Source organism: Camelus bactrianus, chromosome 18 (assembly GCF_048773025.1).
Source record: "Camelus bactrianus isolate YW-2024 breed Bactrian camel chromosome 18, ASM4877302v1, whole genome shotgun sequence".
NCBI classification, from domain to species: Eukaryota; Metazoa; Chordata; class Mammalia; order Artiodactyla; family Camelidae; genus Camelus; species Camelus bactrianus.
Window position 1 is genome coordinate 17,613,173 of NC_133556.1, and position 27,281 is coordinate 17,640,453.

The 27,281-nt window shown below is 46.4% G+C and overlaps 1 protein-coding gene across 2 annotated transcripts in view; it reads right to left on the minus strand.

Moving 5' to 3' along the window:
• Positions 1-1,374: 1,374 nt before the first annotated feature.
• PRKCB (protein kinase C beta) overlaps positions 1,375-27,281 on the minus strand; it is a 297,660-nt gene continuing 271,753 nt past the window's right edge. Inside the window, exons 16-17 of one of the 2 annotated variants that reach the window (XM_074346195.1) lie at positions 26,668-26,808; positions 1,375-2,026 (exon numbers count right to left, since the gene is read on the minus strand). In XM_074346195.1, the coding sequence (XP_074202296.1) occupies positions 1,874-2,026; positions 26,668-26,808 (294 nt within the window). In that variant the 3' untranslated portion in view covers positions 1,375-1,873. Of the gene's footprint in view, positions 2,027-2,747; positions 8,029-26,667; positions 26,809-27,281 lie in introns of those variants that run through there. The other variant, XM_074346196.1, reaches the window with a different exon arrangement.

Genomic DNA, 27,281 nt, shown 5'->3' on the forward strand with positions numbered 1-27,281 from the left:
CCAGCTGCCACACATAAAGACAGTTCTATGGAGATGCTCATTGGCTAGGAACTGAGGCTGCTAACACCGTGTGATTAAATTTGAAGTGAATCCCATCTTCCCCAGCTGAGCTTCCATACATGACTGCAACCCTGGCCGACAGCTTGACTGCAGCCTCATGAGAGGCATTAAACCAATAAAGCCACGCCCGGAACCCTGGCCACAGACATTTCAAGGTAATAAATGTTTGCTGTTTCAAAGTTTTGGAGTAATTTGTTACACAGCAATAGATAACTAATACAACATAGGTCTGGCCAATCAAAGTACCTTACCCACCACCCCTCTCCACTCCAGATGCAGTGTTTGGTTCTGGGATATAGATGGGACCCAGCTGAGCCAGTCAGAGGAAACCACAGGGCTTTTATAGGAGCTCTCTCTCTTTCTTACCAGACATGATCCCAGGAAGATGAGTGGGTGGGACTTATGCAGTCTTCTTGTGCCTTTGTGTGGAAAGTCCTGGATTGTCTTATTGGTTTCTATATACCTGGTACCCAGAACTATGACTGGCTTTGACTCGGTGTTCAATATTTATGAAGGGAAAGACTGGTTTATATCTAGCAGAGGGAGAAAATATGTGGGGCTGGCATGAAACAGGAAGGAATCAGAAGTAGCAATAGCAACCTCCTCTAAAATATCATCTTAAATGGAACATGCCATCAAACATCTATAGAAATCCATGTATTTTTGTTTTCTAAATGTGATGCACAGACAACAGTGTCTTCTTTAAGTTGGCTTTACCAACTTTTAACTGGCAGAGTTTCAAAAATTCTGCAAAAAGTGCACTAGGATCCGTGGCCTCACTGTATCTACCCAATGCTCATTCTACTAGGCATCTTCCAAGAAGGGAGGGGGTGAATAAATTCTGTGGTGTCATAATGGATCTGATGTGACAGATTTGTTCTGTTCCACTACCCTATGGCACAGGAAAACATTAAGGTTATTAAGCTTGTGACTTGCAAACAGCAGAGGGCTCAACCTCAAATGGCTACAGCATCCAGGGAAGTGAATAGATAATGAAGGACAATAGGGGGTGGTGGAGACTGTGGTAAAATGAAGCACACACTGCTTTTAAAGGTGACCACAACTTCTCAGTTCTGTTGAATTATGTCCACAAGGGAATAAGGACCCAGTGCTGCCAGTCTTCTAATTCTTTTCAGGAGAATCTGAAAGTCCAGAAACTTATATAAAAATTCTATTTTTTACTGTTGATAATGATTTCAATTAAATAAAATTCTGGGCAAGTGAAATGCAGCTCATCTATGCATCAGCCTATGGCTCTCCAGTTTCTAACCTCTGCACCAGACTCTACTTAAAAGCAGACATGTAAAACGAGAGTTTGCATATATTAACTTGGTTTAATCATATCAATTCTTAAACAAAAAGTTTCCTCCAAGAGACAATAGTTCACAGTAACTGCAAAGCTTAGTCACAATTTTTAAAAATACTGGTCATGCTTAGCATTCAAGGGAGATATTATAGAATAACTGTAAAAACTTTTACCAGGAACATCAGCTTCTGACTTGGAAAAGTTACAAATACTGAAGCATTTTGGTAACAGACACAGTAGTTTTGACGTCGTCTGTTCATTTGATGAGTTTCTGGAAGTTTGGAAAATTGTACCTCTATAATTGGATAAAGCGCTTATTCTAAACTAAACATTTTCAAATGTAGAAAACAAACTAGCAAGCTACACATACAAAGAAAAGCCCTCTAGGACAAGCTTTCCGCGTGTTGAATGCCAGCATATGCACCGTGAATCCTGGAAGACTAGAGTTGTTACATACATTTGGCCCGAAGTCTTACACTCCAGGCTTACAATGGAGCTTGCATTCACCTACACGTTAATGACAAACTCTGGGTTAGTATAGGAGAAGCCAGCAAATTCATTTTGGTCCAAGTTCATGATGAAGAGCTTATCAGTAGGCGTGAGTTCCACAGGCTGTCTGGTGAACTCTTTGTCGAAATTGGAGGTGTCTCGCTTGTCTCTCTGCCAAATGGAAAGCAAACACATTAACACAGCATAAGGAGAAGGAAACGTGACCGAGACATGCCAGTTATTGGGAAGTGGCTGACGTCTCATGGGCAGAGTCAGGAAGAGCCCTGTGCTGACCATTTTTAGCAGCTGCAATGAGATACTATCCCCTAGCTTTCATTTCACATTGTCTGTTGGCTTCAGGAGAGAAAATTTGGTGGAAATTTTCTAAGAAAGGAAATGAGACATTGAATTTCTTTTAGAATTGCCAGAAAGTGGTGTGTGTGTGTGTGTGTGTGTGTGTGTGTGTGTATTTTGTTTTCTTTGTCTTTAAGATGAACCGAGTTAGAAATGACTTCTTGTCATGTACAATGTCTTAGAATTAGTCATGCAGTAGAGAGTCCGGGAGAAAACCATCCAAGAGCGCCCCCTGTGGCTAGGAGGCTTCTTTCTTTAAAAAGATAAAGAGCTCCAGAAGAAAGAGTGGCAAAATGGGGAAATCAGACCACTGCTCCATGAAAGGCATGGACCACTCATCCACCCCACATTCCCCGGTGCCATGGAAGCTTTGAAGGGATGCTCAGAAATCCACCCACAAACTAGAATTTGGGTCTTCATCAGCCAGAGGTTCTTCTAAGGATATTTACAGCTTATATCTAGGAGCAAACTATTAGTCTAGGACAGCCTTAAAACAAACAAACATTTTACTCTCCTAGTTAGTCTGCCATTTCTTTTGGGGGGATGGGCACTAATTCCAGTTCCTTAACTACTGTTTGGGGCAACTTTTACCAGGGACTGGCAGAGGAAAGGCTGATAAAAAGATCTCACCCCTGTACGATGCTCTTACCTCTTCAGGGTCCTCATCAGCCTAGGTCGTCCCATCCTCACCACCCGCCTTGCCCTCTGTGGTCTGACATACGAGAAAACTGAGGCACAGGAAGGTAAAATGACTTGCACGAGAGTGGGTTGGTGATTTTTCATTTGACCACATCATTCCAAATTATGCTTCATCTCAGCCCCTCTGACTGGGGGGACAGCTTGATGGCTGGTTTATTGCAGGACAACCGGGGATAATGCCTGGATTTCACTGGTACCCAGCAGGTTACCGGGCAGGAAGCCAGATTCGTGTCAGCTTGTAAAGAGGGGGAGGTCAGTGAGGACTGACTGATTTGCTAGGGTTTGGCCAGTCGCCATGCATGCTTTAGGTTTAAGTCCTAAAGCGCACTGATCTGCAAGGATTTCTCACTGCTCGGCTCACTCCCCTTTACAAAATACTACTCACAAGAAAGTCTTCTTTTTGGCTGCTCCCCTGAGACAGGTGAAGTGTCCCTATGGAGGTCCCCACTTACTCTTGTGGGGTCCGTCTGGGAGTGTAGGAGTGAGGGGGACTTAAGGAATACACTTCAGTAAGTGTGGCTGGTGGGGACTTGGCTGAGACACCGGTGGAGCTGCTTTCTGGACAGTGGGCCATCTCCTGCCATGCTCCACCCATTCTGCTTCGTCTTGTCCTGTCAGCCTGTCCTGCGCTGTCCTAGGTACTGAATGCGTTATTTTCTGTGTTGGCCAAAAGCTCAAATGCTACCTTTCCCTTTAATGTTCCCTGTGCATCCCTCTCTGGATCTGACAGGTCATACTATAACATCTTTTTGATTGTATTCCTTGCACTTGCTGCTGTCAGATACTGTCATGATTATTTACCGTCTTTCTTCAGGAGGGCGGAGTCCTTGTCTGTGCCCTAGAGTGCCAAGACTTGGCACGGGGCAAGCCTCCTGCAATTATTTGTAGAATGAATGAATCAATGAATGAAGAGTTGACTAAAGATGAACCTCTTTGCTTTTTCTGACTTACAGCTGCCTCTGAGCTAGAGACCTTACTCTACAGCAAAACAATGGAATTCGTTTCCATTGATCCTGTGAGTCTCTCATGTGGACCACCGTCTATTGTGAGCCCCAGTATGGAAAGAACTGTGTTAGGCCCCTTTGAGATCTGAGAGCTCCAGGGCTATGTGTGAGCCCTGGGTCTATCTGGGGCCAAAAGGCAGGCAGTCATCTCCTTTCAGGTCTCCCCATGTAGCCTCCCCTGCCTGTGGGCACCCAGCAGAGGTCCCCCTCCCACTAGCCCCAATTCTGGAAGCCCTTCCTCACTGGTTGTGCTGGTGATGACTGATGCTTCAAACAGCCACATGGTCCAAACAATACTTGCTGTCCTGGGCAGATCCTCATAAAAAAGATCCCTGATTTTACCCTAGAAGCTGGGAAAGAATGGGCATCTCTGTTGGGACAATTCCTTTCTGGGTTGACAGTATCTGAAGCCACATGAAAACAGGCTCACTCATCCAAGGAGGGTCACTGAATTCACTGGTCTCCTATTCATTCCCCAAGAAGGTCATCGTGACCGTGCCTTGTGCTTTCTTAGAAGAGAAGCAGGTTAGTGAGACGTCTAAGAAATCAAAAGAGGGATGCTAAGATCCTGGGAGACCACTAGCCATGGCTGACATGGTAGACTGTGTTCAGGTTTCTTTGGATTTTCTTATTTAGTTTTTTTTTAATTCTCCTCTAATTAAAGTTATTTTGGAAAAATCTCAACCTGTCTCATCTAGAAGAACCAGGTGATGTGGGGCCAAGGGTCAATGTCTCCCTGAGGGCCAGAAAGTGTCATGCCTGCAGGCTCGGAGTGATAAACCCAAGGTGAAACTCAGGACTCAGAATTGAGCTCTCCAAACAGTTCCCTACCTCCATACAGGCATCTGTCTCTGCTCAAATCTTGGTAACTCTGTGGTCTGGTCAAGCATGGAGACATGCCTTTGGCCTTCTAGAAGGAAACTCGCCCCAGCTACCAACCTGCCTCTCTCTTTCCCCACCATCACCCTGTAGGATTGTTCCAGAAATCTGGGTCAAGAGGGAGCTGCTGCCTGTCTTCCTTCGGCCTCAAATGTGGTCCACAGAGCGAAAGAGGGGCCCCAAAGACTTCTGATGACTTCTTTCTTAAAAGAAGCCTTCCCTGATTATCCCAGAGACCAGCTATTTCTAGATCATACCATGCTGTTAATTACTTGTTTCATGACTGCCCTCCTGGATTGCATCTTCACGGTTCCCCACTATGCTCCTGGCTCCCAGGATAGAGCCCGGCACATAGTTGGTACTCAATAAATGCTGGTTGGGTGAATGAATGGAAGATGGAATGCATGGATGATTGCAAAAATAAATTTAAAATCTTTCTTCTTGGATACATTTGCCAAGTACTGCCCTGGGGTTATCCATGTTGCAAGCGCTGTTTCTCAGTCTCCTCGGTCCTTGAAGCTTAGACAGAAAAGGCAGCTTCAGGAATTCTGACTCCTGATCCCTCCCTACCACAGAAGGCTTCCCTGACCATCCCTCAGCATGATGGTTAGGGCAGCAGAGACTTTGGCTTCAGTACCTATTTCTGCAAACTACTAAACTTTTGAAAAATAATGGCAGCAATTTGGAAAATGTAGAGTATGGCAGATGTATAAATATATACACAGTATATTCCTTCTATCTATGTATCTATGTATCTATCTATCCATCTATCATCTATCCATCCATTCATCCATCCTACATTGTTCTCTAAAGTTATCTCTAATCATTTGTCAATGGTCCAATGGTTCTCCATGGTTTTTAACCCTCCTGAGAGCATATCCAAGGAAAGGCCTGGTGACCCAAAGGCCAGATGAGGGACCTCAAATAACTTGTCTTTCGGTGGGCACAGCTCAGAGATGGCAGCCACGGAGCAGAAAGATGTCTGCACCAGGAATGGGGAAGCTGGGTTTGCATTCCAGCTGGCTGACTGTGGGCAAGTCATTTACTCCCTCCACATGCCAGTTTCCCAACAATAAAATGAGATTTCCCTCCTTCTCTAGCCTCCGGAGCTGGTCAGCTAGGACTTCATGTTCGCTTCCCCTGACGTCTAGGTTGCCACCAGCACGGCAGCAGCAGGGATGGTCCCAGAGTCCTCAGTAAGGAGACAAGCGTGGGCAGAAAGGAGTGAACAGCAGGGGGCTTCGCTGAAGTGGAAATGAAATTATGGTTTTTTTCAAGATGAGAAATCTCACTTCAAGGACAGCTGTCAAGTTTTTTTAAGTTCTCTTGATGATCTCTTAGAAGCCTTGGCACTTCCAGAATCCCTTGACTGGTGATAAGAGTTCACTTAGGGCTGCCTGAGGATAGCAGGGGACAGAAGGCAAGGATGGAGAAACACCACTGTCCTTATCTGTTCAGACGGAAGTGGGATTTCTCCCACCCAAGGGGTTTCCTTGGGCTTCTGGGGGCTTAGAAAGCTGCTTGCTAGAAAGAAGGTTTAGTCTAAGCTGGAAGGACTGGCAATTCTGATAAGAAAGTCAAGAGCCCCGGCCCTGCTCCGAGCTGGCCTCTAAACTTGACTCTAATGGGAATGTGGGCTTTGAGCTCTGATACCGTGGGAAGCCCCCCACTCAGCTCACCCCACCCCGTTACAGGCCACCAGGAGTCCCTGAATGGCCCACAGCCCCAGCCTCTCTGACTGGCTGAACACTGGGGCCACAATTAAGATCTGGGTTTAGTTGCTTTTTTTTTTTTTTTTCTGTCCTGAAGCCTCAGGAGGCCCCACTTTAGTTTGGGTCCATGTTTTTCAAAGAGAGCTGTTTTCCTTGAAATAGTATTTCTTCTTCTTTCTTTCTTTCTTTCTTTTTTTTTTTTATTGTATGTTGATGCTAGAAGAAAAACGGCACATAACAGATATCCAGATACAAATGAACATTTCCACAAATATCTCAAAACAACATCACCGTGAAGAAGACAACTATCTATGCTTCAAGAAATGGGGTCCCTCTCCGAGCACTTAATTAGCTCCCCAAAGCCAGCAACAAACCTAAACAATCCCGTCCGCACAGGTTCCAGAGCTCTCTTCTTGGTAAATCAAAGCAGGTCATTGTGGTTAATAACATTTGGACACATATTTCAAAGCATGTGTAACAAAAATGACTAATTTTTTTTTTGCATCTGAACAATAACAGAAATAAAACCCCAAAGCAAATAAAGTTTGAAATGTAATGTAAAACCATGGCCCTTTGGGACCTTGCTAGAGTGACCATGTCTTTTCAGGGAGTGGGTCCAAATGCCCTTTTCAAGTAGTTTGAGGATGAAGGTGACTGGGGACACAAGAGTACCAGGAATTGCAGCCCTGAGGTAGCACCCAAGCTGGTTGCCTTATGACTCCTTGAGGTGCCTTTAGATTGAAATCTGTCCAAAGGCACACTCTTGGAATTTTAAAAGGGCATAGATAATCTTCTTAACTTTGAGCTAAAAAAAAAAAAATACAAATAAGATTTTATTTTTAGCGCGTTCTTTTCAAAGCTCCTGGTGCCTCCAAACCAGGCAGACTGGAGGAAATTCCTTCTAAGTCAAAGCAACCATATACTTGGATACAAGCCAAGCTCCAGGTCCGGAAGTGGAAGAAAACTCATAGCATCCGATTATCCATTTGTTTGGTGGGAAAAAGTCAGGACTGGATGGTTGGTGTTGGAAAATGTGTGAAAATGGCAGTGCAGGAAAAAAGGACAAAAAGCAGGCACGTTCTGTCCCCGCTGGATTGACTTCGCTGACATGCTGGGGAAAAGAAATGCAAGGGGACTTGGATCACGTGCTAATTATGCAGCTGCATTTCCCACATGCTATCTGCATAATCCCATCTCACAGAGATGCTCCAAACTACCTGAGGACATTTGGGTCCTGAAACATGGCCACTCTAGCCTCATCAGCAAATAAAACACGGATGCAACTTGGCAATGAAAAAAAAAATGTCACCACAATAGCTGTTGAGCTTGAATGACAGAAATGAAGGACGGAGATCTACACATCTACTTAGCTCTTGACTTCAGGTTTTAAAAATTCAGAGTTAACAAAGGAAAATCCTTCGAATTCTGATTGGTCAATATTCCTGATGACTTCCTGGTCAGGAGGTGTTAGGACGGGTGGATGGCGGGTGAAAAATCGGTCGAAGTTTTCAGCATTTCGCCCACACTATGAGAGGGGAAGAGAAGAATTTGTGGTGGGTGGGAAAAAAAAAAACCAAAACAAAACCCAAAACCAAAATCAAACAGAACCAAACAAAACTGGGTGAGGTTTTCTCCAATCCCTTCCCTTTCACTTTGGAGAGGTTTCCATGATCAGAAATGAGAGCAACATAAGATGCAAAATTCCCATGACCATTGATTGGCACATGACCTTGGGCTCCCGACCTTCAGTTCCTGTAGCTCATGAGCTGCCCCTGGTCCTTCTGGGCAGTCAGGAGCTGGATGGCAAAGGCATGGGATGGTGGGGCTGGTGGCATGTGGCGTGTCCCCAGGACCCCACCCCAAGGAGTCGGCCAACCGCATCAGTTGAAGGAGATGGGGATTAAGGTCCTCAAGATGTTTCTTGTGGCACAAAATGCAAAGTAAGGATCCGTTCATACATCACCTGGGAGATCCCAGTATTAAGCAGCAGGTCCCTCAAAGTGCTATCCTCTGGCTCTCAGTCAGGAACAATGGATGTTTTCCAGTCCCACAGATACAGGGGTTTACAAACTCTGGTCAATGGAAAAAGATCTCAAGACCTGGGTTTGGTGCCTGCAATGGTTAGGCAACCACGAGGCCCTGGTTAGTGTGATAAGTCATCAGTCCTTAATTACAAGGTGCCAGGAAGTAAACTCAGCCATTCTCCCTCCAGATGGGAATGACGGGCGTGGGACGCAGCCAGACCAGTGCTTGGTGAGGCAATCTGGCTCTGGAGAGAAAACCATCGCCATTTCTCACCCACCCTGCTAGCCTTCTGTATGAAAATGTCCTGGTCTGAGGCAGAGTGGTAAAGTGTGTGTGCACATGTGTGTCCATGTGTATACCCACATGTGAGTACACACACATACACACTCCAGTTCCCATCTAATGAGAAAAGTCACTAAATCTGGAGTTCTTTGTTCTTCACCAGGAACACCCATTTGCATGACATTTCTAAGTGTTTCAGTGTCTACAGGAAGCCATCACCACCTAAGAACACAGTAGTAGCAGTAGTAGTAATAACAGTAATCATGAAGTTAATATTTATTGTGCATTTGCTATGTTCCAGGCACCCTGGAATGCTCTTGCCTTGAAGTATCTTATTTAATCCTCCCAATAACCCTATGCAGTGAGTAATATTGCCATCCCCATCATACAGATGAGGAGACTGAGGCCAAGGAGGTTATGTAATTGTTCAGGGTCACACTGCTAATGAACAGCAGAGCTGCCGTGTGAGCCAGGTCTGCCTGACGTCAGAGTCCAAGCCCCTGGCGCCATGTTGCAAGAACTGGTTGGTGGACATAGAGTGGGGCAGGGGTGTGGGCAGAGGGAGGAGATGCCAAGGATGGGGATGATGAGGTCTCTGGTGTGAATGGCAGAGAACGTGGTTATAACTCCATCACCAAGACAAAGAATGTAGGAGAATTCAGAAAGATGACTATTTTCATTTTGGACATGATGACTTTGAGGGACCACCATTTTAGGAGATGATCTGAGGGAGTTAGAAGTATGGGTTGTGGAGCTCAGGAGAGAGGTCTTGAAAAAAAATTTTAAAGGACAGACTATAGAGGGTGGAAAAAAGATAATAACAATAGTAACAGTAATAGTAATAAAAACCATTGAGAACTTTCTAGGCAACAACATTTGCTAAGTGCGTTGCAACCTTTAGCTTTTTAATTCGCGTAGCTACCCCTAGGAGGTGGGTATTTGATTTCCATTTGCCAAAGAGAAAACTGCCCTTAAAACTTAGAGCAGTAAAAGGAGAACCAGGGATGGCCCAGACTGATGGACCAGATGTGGGCTGCGAGTGGGAGAGAGGATGTCAGGGTGACTTTGGGTCGGGGGTACTTGGTGAATGGGCTCCACCAGGGAGTAGAGTGTATTTTGGGGGAGAAATTGAGCACTTGGTTTCATTTATGACAAGTCTGAGAGTCCAGTGGGGATGTCAAAGGTTGGGCGGGAGTCCCCGTGCTGTGGTGGCAGGACTGAAATGGGAACTATCCCAGTGGCAGAGGCAACCGGGGACACTCGGAGATGGTTGCAGTCATCCAGAAGACAGAGATGTGGGGAAGAGGGTGGAGCAGAAGGATGGAGCTGGGAAAAACAGAGAGGTGTCGGTGGCAGGGACGGGAGGGGTGAGATGGCGTGTTACACGGGCAGCCCTGCGGGTGTCTCTCTCTGGCCTGGGTGTTAAGTCCCCAACCAGTCAGAATAAGAATTGTGTTCACTGAGACACAGAGAGTCTTCAGTGGCCATTTTTCTTTAAGTGCCAACAATTTCTCATCCACACCAGAAGGCTGTTGCTTTGCCGGGGCCTCCCCAGGGCCTGTGATGGGAGACAGAGAAACAGCTTCCGGCAGCCTTCCCCTCCCATCACTCCCCCCCACAGCCTGGGGAACAATGAAACCTTTAAGTGAGATAGCAGAGAGGAGACGCAGGGACAGGGGTTAACCAAGGGGGCACGATGCAGCGGGAGCGTGACTTCCCTGCTAATAAGCAGCTTACGAGGCTGGCAGATCGCAGCCTCCCTAAGTGTTTCCATGTTTTTCGAACGGAGCTGTCACTGTCCATTAGCTTCAGGAGCGCTCCCTAAATGGAGACGTCAGCCCCTGGGAGGCACAGCCCGGATCAGCGCTGCGCCTGCCATGTCCTTGGAGAATGGGCAGCGCGGCGGCTGTAGGATCTAACTACCAACACAGCGTGGACCACACCTGCTTCTCTGGCTGTCTTGGGTGGATGCTTCAGCCTCACTCAGTGGCTAAAAGAAAAACCATGCCCCTTGTCATCAGGGTGCACCGCTGCGGCTTCTGGAACAGGAATGGGGGCCAAAGCCAACGAGGTCACTTCAGTCACCTCTTCCAGGGTTGGAGGGGGAGTAAGGATTGTGACTTCACCTGTCCTCCAGAATTTAAGAGCCGAGATCATCTGAAGAGCTTATCTGTGAGCTATTTACATATGAACTTTTTTTTCTTTTTCTTTTTTCCTTTTTAATTTCTGTTTCTTTGTGTTAATAACAGCTCCGAGCCTAGCTGTCAATCGTGGAGTGGGCTCGGTCACAGCAACCACAGGGATCTTTCAAAGACACCAGCCTGGATACGTCACTTCCCTGCTCTTATCTGCGACGCCTGCCCACTGCCCAAAGCCGCACTCCTCAGCATGACTTACTGCCTGGTTGGAACCCGGCCCTGGTCACCCGGTCAAATAGCCCCATCACTGCCCAAGTTCCCCAGGTCCAACTCCTCCCGCCTGCAACATGCCCTCCAGCTATGCTGAAATACTCCAGGTTCCTAGACTGCTCATGCGCTCTCTCACCTCCAAGCCTGTGCACAGGCTGTCTCCTCCGCCAGGAACACTTGCCTCCCCCGTCTCCGAACACTTGCATCCTCTCTGTCTCCGAACACTGCCTCCAGAAGCCTCTCCTGGACCCCTCCTCTATACCCCTGAGTTTATCCCATCAAGATAAGAGATGTTCATCACAGAATTGTTAGAGGTAAAAAAAATTATTTGAAATCAACTCTCGACCTTAGGGAAAACAGTTAAATAAATAATGACACAACTATTTTATATGTTACCATGCAAAACGCTTTTAACATAAGATATAGAAGAATATTAAATAACAGTTACATATAATTAATAGCAGTGTGTACAATATGTTCCCATTCTATAAATTATAGACATACATGTGTCTGTACTGTCTGCAGGCGTATTACACAGGTGCTTACAGAGATCGGGGGAGCTACAGATTGTTCTGATTTTCTCCTTTATCTGTTATGCTTATTGTATTTTTGAAAATTTAAATGACCTTCAAGTGTTATTATTTTTGTGTGTAATAAGAAAAAAAAACTACAAAAGCTATTTTAAATGAGGGAGCAATCACAGCAGAGAAAGGAGAGAAATAGAAATAAAGGGAATATTGACACTACATTATGAACTAACTATATTTCAATAAAAATATAATATAAAAAAAGAGAAATAAAGGGGATGGAAACATTTAGCCAAATTGTTAAAATCTGCCTGGTGCTGTTTAATGCGCTTCATCTTGTTAAAACCTCTAAGATCTTCCAAGTGGCTGCTCTCGTGAGCACTTTGGTGCTAAGAGGATGATGACAAAGGCTAATGTTTAAGGTTCTCTAAGTGGGCATCTTCTGCCCAGCAGCGTGCCTGCCGAGCATCAGATATAAGATGATAGGGAAGGAGGACCCTGTCCTTGTTGTTGTGGAGCTTAGAGTCTAGCAGAGGAGACAGAGCACACCCAGGCCATGGCATGGTGCCACGTGACCAGTGCTGCCACTTGGGAGGAACCCAAGAAGGGCCGGGAAGGCTTTCTGGAGGAGGTGACATCTACGCTGAGTGGGACCGGAAAGAAAGACATCGCTTCTTTGGAGGAGGGAAGGAAAGAGCCCAGGGAAGAAGTGGAGGTGAAGAGAGGGCAGGGACAGGGCAAGATGCTGGAGAAGGAGATAAGGGCCCACCCCACGCTGCTCACTGCTTAACCGGCGTTGGTAACAGGAGGCCGGTGGCACAGGGGTGCTTCCTGCCAGCCCCCACCCAGGCACCAGAGCATCTTCAGGAGCCCAGAGGAGGACACAGTGAAAAGACATCCAAACCACGAGTCCAAGTGGAAGACAAAGGAGTCTCCCGCTCTCTCTCTTTCTTAATGTGCAAATTCAATGAAACTCAGGATCCTTCTTACGCCTTGTGGTTCTCCGCAGCAGGAGGACGCAGGAGGGACCCAGCCAGCGAGAAGCAGCTGGCCAAGCACAGAGCTGCACACACATTTGGTCATCTAAAAAAGTCGTTTGTGGACCAAGTGTTTCTCCCAAGCAGTGTCAGACAATCTTCTGCACGGTCTGGCCTTTGGCAAAGAAGGAAAGATGAAAGTCTCCTTTCCTAATCACGAAGGTCCCTTAACAATCGGGGATATTTGATCTCTGTGTCTATCTAGGAGGAAGTCAGCAAGGGAGGGGGTCTTCTGTGCTTGATAGCAAGTTTCATTTAAAAAAAAATTTATTTGAAAATAACATGCCTGTTGGTGGGACTGTAACTGGTGCAGCCATTATGAAAAATAGTACGGAGGTTCCTTAAAAAACTAGAAATAGAGTTGCCATATGATCCAGTAATCTCACTCCTGGGCATATATGTGGAGGGAACTCTAAGTCAAAAAGATACATGCACCCCAGTGTTCACAGCAGCAGGACTGACAATCGCCAAGACACGGAAACAACCTAAATGTCCATCGACAGATGACTGGATAAAGAAGACGTATACACACACACACACACACACTGGAATAATACTCAGCCATAAAAAAATAAAATAATGCCATTTGCAGCAACATGGATGGACGTACAGCTTATCATATTAAGTGAAGTAAATCAGACAGAGAAAGACAAATACCACACATCACTCATACGTGGAATCTTAAAAAAAAATGAGACAAATGAACTTATTTACAAAACCAAAACAGACTCACAGACATAGAAAAGAAACTTATGGTTATCAAAGGGGAAAGGGGAGGGGAGAAGGGGTAAATTAGGAGTTTGGGATTGGCAAATACAAACTACTATAGATAAAATAGATAAACAACAAGGTCCTACTGGATAGCACAGGGAACCATATTCAATACCCTGTATTAAATCATTATGAAAAAGAATATATATATATATATATATATATATATATATATAGAACTGAATCACTTTGCTGTATACCAGAAACTAACACAACATTATAAATCAACTAAACTTCAATTAAAGAAAATAAAAATAACATGCAATGTTTTGTTTTCCTCCAGATCCCAGTTTACATGCTACCTCCTCAGAGAAGTTGTTCTGGATCACCTGCCAGTAAGGGAGATCCCCTCATTCTCCTCTCTTGTCCTCTGTCAGAGCAATCTGTTCATTTCTTCCATGGGAAATAAAATATGTGAACATCCCAGTCTATAATTACATGCTAATTTCTCTGCTTATCTGTTATTGTCTACATCCCCATCTAGACTGTAAGGTCTGTGAGAGCTGAAGCCACATCTGATCTCCCATCACTGAACTTCCAGGTCCCAGTACAGGGTCCGGCACACAGCAGGCACTCGATGTTGTCAGATGGGTGACTAGCAGTGTGTACGAGGTGCTTATTATCAGGCAGACTGAGTGAGCACTTTACAAGCCTGATCTCATTTCATCCAACAGGTCTGTGGAGTCTGCTACACAACGAGCAACGGACTTAGCACTTAAGTAACTGACTATGATTTCATCCCAGATTTGACAACTGATCCATTTACTGCAGAAACAACTTGCTCAAAAGCACCAAGAAAAATAAACAGCAAAATCCTCTGAGATCCCACCACCCCAATATCTTTACCAGGTTAACAGCTTGGTCTGTGTCCTGGATGGCTGGATGAATCAATGGATGGATTTTTTTTTTTAATGCTTTAAAAACTGTACAACTGTTGATCTATTCTTTAGCCTGCTTTTAAAAAATGAGATGAAATACACTCTAACCATTTTCCCATGTCAACAAAGTATCATATTGTTCTTATCTGTTCTTCACCATTCATCCTAAACCTATGTTGCTGGCTTCAAGTCAACTAGCCCTCAGATAGCAATTTTCCCTTTTATTTGCCTATGTTTTTTATAGCTTTCTCAGAAGTCTCTAAAACTGGCAGGCAAAGGATTATCTCCACCTAACAGATAATCGGAAAAGTTAACAATCTGGTCAGGGTCAGACAGGGTAAGGAGGGGAACTGAGATTCAGAGTGGTTTGCTTGATTCCAAAGACCACAGGCTGTCTGCGACATCTCACTGCCTTGTAAATTGTATCCAATCTTGTGGCATGGACTTAAAAGTTAAGCTGACCTGGGTACCAATCCTGGCACCATCAAGTCCCAGATACACAATCTGTAAGAAGTTAGCTAAATCCCCTAAGCCAGGTTTTCTGTTTTGTCACGTGGACCCATCTTGCCGTGTGTGGTGAGGATGACTTGACAAAACGCACGTAAAATCCCTGACATGGGAGCTGGGAGCTGCGGTTTGCTGAGTGCTGGCTCACCCAGTCCTGTCCAGTGAGCTAGTCTGATGGCTGCGGCTATGCTCTGGCAACAGAGGGGGCCTACAGACCCTGCCACACACCCCAGTCTATCCTAGGACACCAAGGACTTTACCGTGAACAGGTACAGACAGGCACTTAAAACACAGAGTCTCAAAATCCTTCCCACCAAGGCTGGCGGGGTATGTGGGGAAGCCAGCAGGTGAAGCCAGGCCCTGGGGCTCCCAGTTAGGGAAGGTGAGGGAAAGATGTGGACCCAGGCACCAAAGGGTCTCATGCCCTCTCCCTCTCCCAAGCCTCGCTCCCTTGGAAGGACATTTCCAGCAGATTCACACACCACATCTGAGTTGTGGCTTTTCATACCCTAATCGGAGGGCATTTTGTGATTATTTTGAAGAAACTGCACTTTGTAAATAAACAAGAAAAACACTTTCTTTTCCCCCTTTCCCTCCCTGGGTCATGGGCCTGTCTTAATCCTCCAATTTTACTGTCATTAGAAGTCTTCATGGAGTCAGCGGTTCTACTGGGAAAAATCAGTCAGCTCAGTGCCATAAAAACGAGGGAGAAGAGGGACTTGAAAAGGAGGGAGAGATTCTGAGTTGATCCTACAAATAGACTTACATGTAGGAAACAAGGAAGCTACTGAAAGAAGGAAGTAGATTGAGATGTGCTGATAAAAAAACAAAACAAAACAAAACAAAAAAACCCTCCAAGATGGAAGGGAGTAAAGGGAGGCCTGGGAATTGAGCACGAGCACTCACATCCTCGTGTGTGACCTGGACGACCTCCATGCCTGAACACAGCCTCTCCAGGAGGTCGCCCAGGAAGCCGATCGCGGTGGGCGGCTCTGGGAAGGAAAACCAAGGAGCCTGGTTAGGCGTCTATGGGGAGGTACTTAATTTCACTGCATCGCTTTTGATGCTGTTGGAATTTTTTACTTTTCAGAATTTTTTTTTTTTCCTACAGGAAGGAAGATCAAAGTACCCAATTTGATGAGGTCAAGAACGATAAGACAAGTCGCCAAGAGGAGGCAATTTGGAGGTCACTGCTGACTCAGTGCAAGAAATTTCAATAGAATGGTGGGGGCAGAAGCCAGATTGCACCGAACTGCGGAAAGAATGGATGGTGATGAAGGGGAGAGAGCAAGAACTCTTTCCAGAATTTGTTCGTATGAGAAGATAGGGCAGGAGCCCCCGTGATAGGGCGGAGGGATCCCAGGTCTGAGGGAAGGGATTTTAAAGACGAGAAAGACTTAGCATGTTTCTGTGTCGAGAATGAACCAGAAGAGAGTTAGGAAGGACGTCTGCAGGTCTGCCTACTCAGCAGGGACATGGCTTTGTTTTTCTTGGAGGATCCACTCCTTCCTCTCTCCAAGATGTCTTTAGATAGGGTGGACCCAGCCCCTTGGCAGGTGACCTGCGCCTGGCCAATCAGAACACTCCATCACCCGGGCGCAGTGATTGCTTTAGAGATGAGCATATGTCCCAGTATCTTCCAATAAGATTGAGTTCCAGGATGCTGGGAATTTTAGGAAAAGGAAGCTCTTTTTCAGCAGAAATGACTAAAATAATGGGACATAAGTCTGGAGTAGCCATGCACCCAAGAAAGCCTTTGGAGAATGAAGAATAAAGTCAACAAAGAGGAAAACAATTCCAAGGGGTACTGAGAAGTGGGTTCCTTTTGACATTGTTCAGACCCTGGATCCAGCCACAACTAAATACTTGAAAAAAAATTTTGTTGTTGTTTAAGTCAGTTTGACTCAGGTTCCTATTTGCAACCACAGGGGCTCTGATTTATCGAGAAGGTGTAGGCAGTCTGGCCAGAGCAGATGTGCAAAGGAGACTGGAGAACAGGGGTTCAGAGCAGAAAGGGAAAGTCTTCATAGGGGGGCACCTGTTTGCTGACACACAGAGGGAAGGAGATCAAAGAGGTCAAGATGACCATGCAGGTGCAGGGAGGGCCCGGGAAGTTGAGGCCACCCAGCCACCCATGGGCATCTATGGGCCTCGACTCCCCTGTGACTTAGGAGATGGAGCCATGGGCTGAGACCAAGGAGCCTGGAACTTTAGGAGGGGGACCTTCAGAAAAGAGAAGTTTTGGGGATTTGCCCAGGGGGCTCAGAGAAGACTTAAGAGGCTGTCTGAGATTGGAGAGTCTGTGTCTGTGGAGGCTCAGAGAGGTTGAGTTACTTGCCCATCTTTACTCAGAGGCTGGATAGCAAGGCTGGTGTTTGAATCCTGGCTCCGTTTGACTCTCCGCCCATGTTCCTTTCTCTTGACCCAGTCTCCCTGGATCTACCTGCTCATTTTCTCACGTTCTCCTAATCGCTTTCTGGGGCATTGCGGTAAGAATTACAACCGGGGCAAAGCTGACAGCAGAAGCCAGAAACCAGACTCCATAGACATTCACCCAACAGAGTCCGTCCCACAGGAAAGTATTTAAATTGGGACTGGTCCAAGAGTGGTTTGAATCCCACATCTGTGCAGCTGAGTTTGGGAGATGAGAGAAGAAAGATCATAGAAGCCCAGAGGATGTGGGCTTTGAAGGTAAAGAAATAAGACTTCAAATTAAATTGGCTGTGTGACCACGGGCAAGTTACTTAACTTCTCTGAGCCTGTAATAATAGCATCTATTTCGTGGGGCCGTTGTGAAGGTGAAATGAGATCAATAAATTAGATCAAGTGCTCTGCTATCTAGTGAAATTGAGTAACTTCACAGAACATGCCTGACCCTTTTGATTGTTACTGTTGTAAACAGTGTTATTAATAAAGCTTTGCATGCATTAAATGGGGGGCTAGTTGTCTTGTCTCGGTTCTATCATATTCCCTGTGTGAGTCACTTGGGCAAATCTCTGGGCCTCTGCTTGCTCATCTGTAGAATGGAAGGGTTGAAGTCCACTTCTAAGGCATCCTTCAGTTCTTGACTTGTTATTTTTCAGTGGCTACTGCCAGACACAGCCTAACAGTTTCATGCTCTGAAGGTCCAGCATGTGACCTTCCCGCCTACCATTTCAAACGACTGGCTCCTCTGCCAGGGGACAGCTCAAAGTCAGGCACCCAGCAAATGATTTAGGAACTTCCCTTGGCCCAGGAACAACCTGCCGATTTGAATCATCTTTCAAAGGGAGCCTGGTTGAGTCTGCAGTTTAAGGAGATTTTCCGTGGGTAGGTGGATGGATGGAACGGGAGGTGAACAGATACACTGACTCCAGGCTACATGTCCCCAGCAACTGCTGGCTGTTTGTTAGTAAGTGTATGGATGTAGCCTAATATTTTGATTAAGATCTCTGCAAACTCCACGTGCCGGAGAACCGAAAGAACAAACAGAACCGGGTAGGGGGAACGTCTACTCCTTAATGAGCTAGTCCGAGGCCTCATTTCAGATGCTGCCATGTTCGCCCTTCCAGGGGTTATTCAACGTCTGCTGTCTCTGTCAGCCTCGAAATCAAAGCCTTAAGCAACAAGGAAAGAGCACTGCATCTTTTAAAAATCCTGCCAGTGAATTGTGAAAGGTGTGGATATGCTACTTGTTTGTTGCAATATTTTAAAATAAATTGTAATTCATTTGAACTGTAAGAATACGCAGTGCTTTTCTATTACATAACAGACACCACCAGACAGTGTTCTCAAGGCGCTCTCCCGTCAGTGCCACCACAGACCTTAGAAGGGGCTCCAGGTGCTTCTAACCATCTTTCCAGGACACTGGGCAGGTAGATGCCATGGTTCAAGTCCTGGCTCGGCCACCTGCTAGCTGCGGGACTTTGAGCAGATGTCCTAACGTTTCCAAGTTTCGTGCCCTCATCTGCAATACGGCGACAATGACACCTACCTCATAGGGTTGTGAGAATTAAATAAGGTAATGCCCAGAAGGCACTTAAAACAGTGCCGGGCACAGACCAGAGTTCAGTATTTTTTTTCCCAATGCATCTGAACAGTACAGGTCTTACGAGAATTATTTTTAATCCCAATTTTCAAAAAGGGATTGCTCTCTTGAGCATTTGGTACTTCGGGGGAGCTGGGTTCTACTCTTTAATAAATCATGTTAAGTAAAAGTGAGATCCCTTACTTAAGCCTTGAATTTGGAGTTTTAATAGCAAACATACAAAGGTCATGCTTTGAGGCTTCCATGAGAAATGTCAGCACATCAAACACACACTCACACACACACACACACACACACTTACTTATACAGTGTAAAAGGCAATTGGGTTTGGAGGAGAATGTCACATGAATAGAACTGCAGCTCATTAGAGCCGTGCTTGAAGCTTTTGACCTCAGCTACATAAACAATGTTTTCAGATGACAGAATTACCGAGAAACCAAGCCCTGTGAGCGCGATCTGGCTTCTGCAGCAGTTCGGCATTTAGACACCCAGAGGATATGAGTTAACAGTATGTGATCCAGTAACCTACATAGCAATTTGGAAACGATTATTAAATGGAAGGCTGAGTAAAGGACAATGGGGACAAGGGGCTTTGTTTCTTTCTTGTTTTTGTTTTTGTTTTTCAGTTTGCAAGATTCCCAGACTTTGAAGATGTGCAGATGCCTTAAAATTCTACAGGGCAAAATGCACAGTGATAAGAACGGAGAACAGGAGCAGACGTGATTGGCATCAGTCTAGCGGACAGGCAGGGCTGGAGTCTGTGAGCCTGACACCGAGGCTGGAATAAAAGGAAGGAGGGGGTGAGCGTGCTGATCACGTCCAGATAGCGCCAGATGGCCACCCAGGATGAAAGGATGTAGGAAACCCGGCACTTCTTAATGTCAGTGGCCCATCCAGCTGGACCCAACCCCTGCCCACGGAGAACTAATGATCAGATTGATCACGTTTTAGAGCAAGAGTAGAGCCATGTTTACTAGCAGACAGGTTGCTGTACACACACCCTAGCGTTGGTTGAAGACTCCACGGACTGTCATGAAACAAGGTGTCCTTGTCGCCTTGTTACTTTTCTCTCACGCTTCAGTTTGGTTCATCTTTGCTGCCAGATGGGTACGTTGATCCCAAGGGCTGTCTCCTTGGGGCAGCTGGAGCCTTGAGCCCAAGGTCTGTGTCTCTCCCTCGTTTTCACGGCGAGCCCGGCATTAGGTGTTATGGACACCACTGGACCTCAGAGAGGCGAGTCACGATAATATACGAACGCCATCAAGATCTCAATCGGGCACTCCGATTGACACATCCTATGCGAGCCTGTGACACTGCGATATTACAGCACCGCACACTACAAATTCTCCGATAAGACATGCTCCCCACGGTGTGGCCTCAAAGCACCGCACCCTCCGCTATGGCACAGCCGAATCCCGCGCTGATCACCCAGACAGAGGGAGCCTCGGGTCACAGCCCTCACACATGGACCCTCCCATACCGCCATGTCATTTACACCGATGGGAGGAGGCGTAACCCACTGGATGACCACGCCCTGCTCTAGGCCCTACAAGCCAGCACCCTGAACTCCAGAAGCTTTCATGACAACTCATTTCATTAGTTCCCTACCTTTCACCAGGACCGGCACTTGGCCGTCACCTGTTACACGCAAGGGCAATTATGCAGGGGGTCGTCTTAGTCCATTCCTTCATGCCCCCTCGGGTAACTACTGAGCACCTGCAAGGTGCTGGGAACCGGGGCGGGACCAGGGATGCTAAGATGAACTCAGCCTGGAGGCTCGCAAGCAGCTCAGTCCTGTCCAGGTGCCCCTCACCTCCCGCCTGGCTTAGTGCAAGAGCCTCATAGTTGGTCTCCTGATTTCACCCCTGCCCCTTGAACAGTCAGATCATGTTATTTCTCTGCTTAGCTTAGCTGGAGTAAAAGCCAAAGATCCTACAGTGGCCTCTACCATCTGCCCCTCCTGTGGCCTCACTGATCTCATCTTCTTTTACTCTCTCCTTTGCCTGTTCAGCTCAGCTCAGCACCTGGACTCTGCTCTTCCTTGAGTTTGCCAGGCAAGATCCTGCCCCAGGGCCTTTGCACCTGTTACCACCACCCGAGCTGCTCTCTCCCCCAGATATACACATGGCTCACTCACACCCTCGCCTTCCTCCCATCTCTGCTGAAATATCACTTTCTCAGCAAGCGTTTCCAATAACCCTATTTAAAACTGACCTCTCCTTGACCCAGCCCTCCCAATCTCCATCCCTTCCTAATGCTTCTCAACTTCTAACATATTCACTGATCTGTTTCTTCTTTGCCTGCTCCCTCTGGAATATAAGTTCCATGAGGGCAGAGATTTTTATTATTTTTATTGCTGTCTCTCCAGCACCAAGAACAGCACCTAACCTCAATGACCCGTAATGTCCCCACTAGAGGACAGAACCAGAACACACTGCTTCTCAGCTCACTGTCTCCCCACACACCCAGCCACATACTCCATCCTTCACACAAACTAGCACCTGCCACCCACATGTGGACCCACAACACCCTGCCATGGGCCCCAAACCACATTCCAAGCACATTCTGTGCTAAAGCTTATACACCCCTTCTTACAACCCTCACCATGCGACACGGCACGTTGATCTACACAGGATCTGCCATTCAAATCGCTGGCTGGCAGCACCCCCACAGAACCATGTTCCAGCCCCTGCTGCACCGTGGTCCAGCAGCTTCCTATCCCCTGAGAGTATGTTAGAAATCCAACATCTCAGGCCCTACTCCAGACCCGCTAAATTAGAATCCACATTTTAATCAGGTATCCCTAGTGCCTCGTGTGCACACACTGAAGTTTAAGAAGTTCTGCTGGGCTACGTCATGGCACCAGAGCACTGGACTGGGCAAGGACAGACCATGGGATTCACAGCCCTCTCCATCCAAAGTCCAGCAATTCATGCACCGCACCACCAGATCTTTTACCACACAACCACATGATGTCATGACAGATACAACCAGCACCTAATCATAGCCCTTTATAAACAGGGTAGGGATTTACCCAACGACCAATTTATTTGAGACACCCTGCTGTACATGAGAAAGACACCCTATGCTCTAATACATATCCCTAAATAATCCCGCACGTTCCCTAACACGGTGCCTTGCGGCATCCTGTTTTACAGCCATTTATTTATTCAATCATTTATTCAGTAAACATTATTAAGCACACTTATGGGCTCAACCTTATGCTAAGTACTGGGATCCAACACTGAAAAAGACAGTCGCAATCTTTGAGTCTAGCCAAAAAGACAGACCTTGCACCGAACAAGTCATTACGACAAAGTGTGACGAGTTTGTTGATAAGACATGAGCAGATGATCCCTACTCAGGAATCAACAAGAGCCTCCCTGAGTGGGTGACGGTCTACTGATTTGATGAGGGGGAAGGAGCCAGGTACCAGAAGGGTCGGGGACAGAGGGGACGCAGGGAGGCTCTGGGGCTCCCAGGTGGATGCTCTGCATGGGCAAAGCCAAGAAGGGAAGAGAAGGCACTGCGCGTCTGAGGAACTGAAAGACATTCAGAAATTCTGGTTCTTGAAGTCAGGAGCCTGGGGAGGTGGCAGGGGCTGGGCCGTGTAAGACCCTGAAAGCTGTAAAGACTAAGGAACAATAGACATTATTCTGGAGGCAGCGGAGAGCCATCAGGGGGGCTTTAAGCAAGAGAGCGACACAATCAGATGCACATTAAGGAAAAATTACTCTTGTATCCCGAAGCAATACACGATGCTAGTGTATTTCAGCGGTTTCTCTGCGAACAGCTCCTGCCACCATAAAAGATGGCACTGAGAACAACTTTAAAAATCCATTTCAAATTATTTTAATGAACCTCCAATAATAGCACCCTTCACTGATGTTTGAATATCACCCTCGGTTACTGCCCCGTGTTTTTTTCTTTCTCTTGCTGCACTCTGTTTAATAGCATGCATGAATCAGGGACGCTGACAGACACACGCGTTCTTGTTAACACGCCGCAAGGCACACGGAACTCTGTACACTCACCACGGCGCTTTCTGCAAAGTGTGGGGAAGGGGAAATGTGCAATCCTTGGGAGAGGTGGGGGCTGTAAGGCTGACATCTGCTCCGTGAAAGGCACACACCCAGGTCACATCCAGTGAGTGGGTGGTGTATCCATCATTGTATTTATTTCCAATTCACTCTAAAAAGATCAGGGGCAATGCCTCTTCCCCTTAGAGCTGGAGGCAGAACATCTTTTTTTGGGGTGGGGGGGTGGTAATTAGGTTTATTTATTTCTTATTAATTTCTTACTTATTTCTTGTGATGGTGATACTGGGGATTAAACCCAGGACCTCATGCATGCTAAGCATGCACTCTACCACTGAGCTATCCCCTCCCCATCGCCCCAAACTTCTTGAAGTATACAGCCCAGTCCAGTCACTGTACTTTGAAAGTCACTGTAAAACTCACGCCAGGCAATTCAAGATATTGGCCAGTTGGAACCCACGTCAAGTACAGAACAGCTGAAGGGCCCTGCTGATTGTCACTAACTATTGACATCTTCTTATATGATCAATGATAACTGCTAATTTTTCCTGAGCACCTTCTATGAACTAGGTTAAATATTCAAAACCAGTCAGAATGCACTCTGGTTTTAAGGAACCAGTTCTAACAGGCTAAACATAAACCTGACTTTGAGTGATTGCTATCCTCGGGGTTATAAACCAACAACCCACGGGCCACATATGGCTCATGGATTTTTTTTTTTTACTTTTTTTGGTGGGGGTGGTAATTAGATTTATTTATTTATTTATTTTTGGAGGAGGTGCTGGGGATTGAACCCAGGACCTTGTGCATGCTAAGCATGCGCTCTACCACTTGAGGTATAACTGCCCCTGGATGTTTTTTATTTGACCTGCATTGTGTTTAAGTTTTGAAACTTTGTGGCTGATATATATATATATATATATATTTTTTTTTTTTAAAGTGGGATTTCATATGGAAATACTGATGAGGATGGAATAGTGCAGACAGAGCCTGCATCCTTACAACACAAAGCTGACTAGCCCAGAGCCTGGCTCTTAGGACGTCCTAAGGAAAACATAGCTGTTATTCTCATGGATAACATAAAAAGAGCACAGCAATTAGTAATGACCTAGAGGAGCCTCCAACCGGTCAGCTGGAGATGAACGCCCAGGGAGCCTTGGAGACAGCCCCCAGCTCTCCTGTCTGCCCCTCCCCCCACCACTCCCACTTCCCTCATGAACACTACCTGCCCAGCCTCTGCAGCCATCTGAGTCTGTGACCTGTTTCTGGAAGCCAATACCCCTCACTCAGACTGGGTGAGAACCAGCGTCTTCCCCTTAAAGAGATTTCTCACCTTGCCACATTCCCTTGATCTCTGCTAAGCTTTTGACAATGAACTCCACAGCAGCGATTCTGCCTGGAGCACGGACCAGAAGCACTTGGAGAGCCCCGGCCTCAGGGTTTCTGATTCAGGAGGTCTGGGCCGGGCCCTGAGAATTTCATTCCTTAAGTTCCCAGGTGATACTGCTGGTCTGGGGACCACACTTTCAAAACCACTGCTCTACAGGTAAGGAATGAACCCCAAAAATCACTGGTTCAAGGCTGATGGGGACAGGGGCATTGGCATCTTCTCTCTGGCCAAGTAAAGAGAGATCGGTCCACATTTCGAGACCTCAGGAATAGCCCCACAAAACCCAAATGAGTCTGTGTGCCACCTCCAAGCTCCCAGTTTCCTGAACGGAAAAAACCCACTCTTCTATTTCAAATGGCTTTTTGATCTTTTTCCACAGAATAAAAGTGATACTGCCTATGACCTGCAGGTATACACATGGACAACATCTTAAGGACCAGCACAAGCAGGACTTGATAATGCTCTGCCCTTCAAAGACCCTGCCACCTGAGACATCGGTCAGTCTGCAGCGTGCCACTAACAGAAATCATCATCAGTTCTCCCAGAGCGCACGTACTGAGTGCTTTACGCATCACGACCATCTTCTGATGAAGGAACCTCTATCACTGCTGTATTACACATGATGAAACAGAGGAGCAGAGAAGGGAACTGACTCACCCAAGTTCTCCAGATCTAGGATAATCAAGAGATGTTTTGTTGGACCCCCTGTATTCACTGAGAGTCAGACACTATTAAGAATATTGTGCTCAATCCTGTGACTGGATTTTAAAATGGAAGTTGATTACCTGGAGAACAACAGGCACCCGGAGGTGATACCATAGGGGACATGATTGTAGGTGGAGGAGGGGGTGTGTTTAGCCTGGAAATCGCAGGATTCAGGAGCACAAGGATGCTCTACTGAGAAAGAGGCCCTGGTTGATAGAACAGGACCCAGTGACGGCAGTTCTGGGGACGCTGACTTGACATCAATAAATAAGTCTGCAACAATCAGAAGGACCACAGTGTGGAACGGGCTGCCTCTAAAGGGCCCCACTTCTGAACACCAGGAAGTGCCCAGAGAGAAACAGGGAGGCTGTGATTCTAATTTTTTGAGATGTGCAGGACTGGGGAGATGTGAGAAGCACCTGGGAGGCTTTCTTAAACTACATGTCCTTTGCCCCAGGCACGCTGGTATGTCTCTACTGCAGTCATTCACTGAATCCTTGCTTCCTCACACACTGGCTGTGTGACCCTGGACGGAGCACTTAACCTCTCTGAGCTTCCACTTCCTCTTCCAAGATGTGGAATAATAGCATCTGCATAAACAGGCTGCTGTGAGGATTTAATTAGAGGCTACCTGTGAAGCGCTTAACATGGCCACATAAGTGGCCAGGAAATTAGTAATAACATCAAAGTAAGTACCATTATCATGGTCATTTTCTTCATCTTAACACCTGAGACCCTCACAACTTCAGATTTCGATGACAATGTTTATGTGCACTTTTTCAACCTCAGTCATCAATTTTGCGACCTGTAATAAAGTCACCGCTGTCCTTGGTCAAACAAGTATGTTTCTTCCCACTAGAATCAGGCTTCTGATTAACTCAGGCGCAGACTCCTCCTCCCTGGGGCTGACAAGTACTCCGTGCTGAGTCTTTGGGGATGGAAGCCCCAAAGCGCGCCCACGACTGCGAGAAATGTGAGACTTCCCTTCTTCTATTTCAAACGTTCTCTGAAAGCCATCTCCACACCCAGAGCCTCCAGGAGGGCTCCGCACGTCAGCCCCCTGCTTCATTCTGGTTCGCCTTGGGTGGGAGCTGGCTGGTGACGCTGTCTTCTTTACTGACTCAGATGGAGTGTGTATTTCAGAATGAAATTTAAATACTGTTGAGATAAACAACATGACCTTTTCAATGTCAGTATGGAGGAGAAAACGACACAGTCGAACCAAGGAAAGAACGAGGGCAAAATCAGAGTCTTTATCACAGTCCAAAAATGGATCTGAACTCTGCTCCCCAAAGAACCACTGCCCCAAAGAGTTGCCAGCTCAGACAGCTACAATAATTGAATTGTTAAAACAAAAACGCGATGTCCATCGTTTTTCTCGCATCGATAGAGGCTGTGTGCACGGAAATCTCCAGCTTTGTACCTGGTGCCTTTACGTGTCACTCGTGAACATATTCAAGTGGATGCATCGGTGTCCACCCCTCGGAGGGCGCCAAGGACACACGCATCAAAAGGTGAAAGAGTGTGTCATGATGTGGACCCAAACAGCCAGAGAGAACAGTTTACTTACAGCTTTTGGCTTATACGGGGGCTGGATCTCTTTGCGTTCAAGTTTCTCCCAGTCAATGTATCGGAAAAACGCATGCTCTTTGACGTCGCGTTCACCTTCAGGTCCACAGCCCAGACGTTTGCCTGGGTGTTTGGTCATCAGCTTCAAGAGAAAGAGAGACGTGGAATTAAATGGATTTCGGAAGAGGAAACATGGGACTCTCCAAAATGATTGCTCCTAGGAATTAGAGAAGATGGCATAAGGAAGGGTCCTAACTGAATTTTATTTTTCGCTTTTCATCCCTAGCCAGGTCTTTATAATAGGAGGACCCGACAGTAACATCTGCTGCTCCTCGTCCCACAGCAAGATCCCTTCTGGTTACTCTCAGCCTGAACGTGGCCCTGAGCTTCCAGTTAGAAATGTCACACGATGCATTCTGATTTAAGCATTAGTTTTACGCAATTACTGGGGCATTTAACGAGAACAGTTTCAATATCTTCAAATTCCCCTCCTGCCACCACGAGGAAACTGGAGGTTGACCAAGGCAAAGGCCACGTTCATCCGGATAATATTTGCATTTCTCCATAAAGCACTTGTGAAAATGACAAGACAGAAGAAAAAATATTAACCAAATG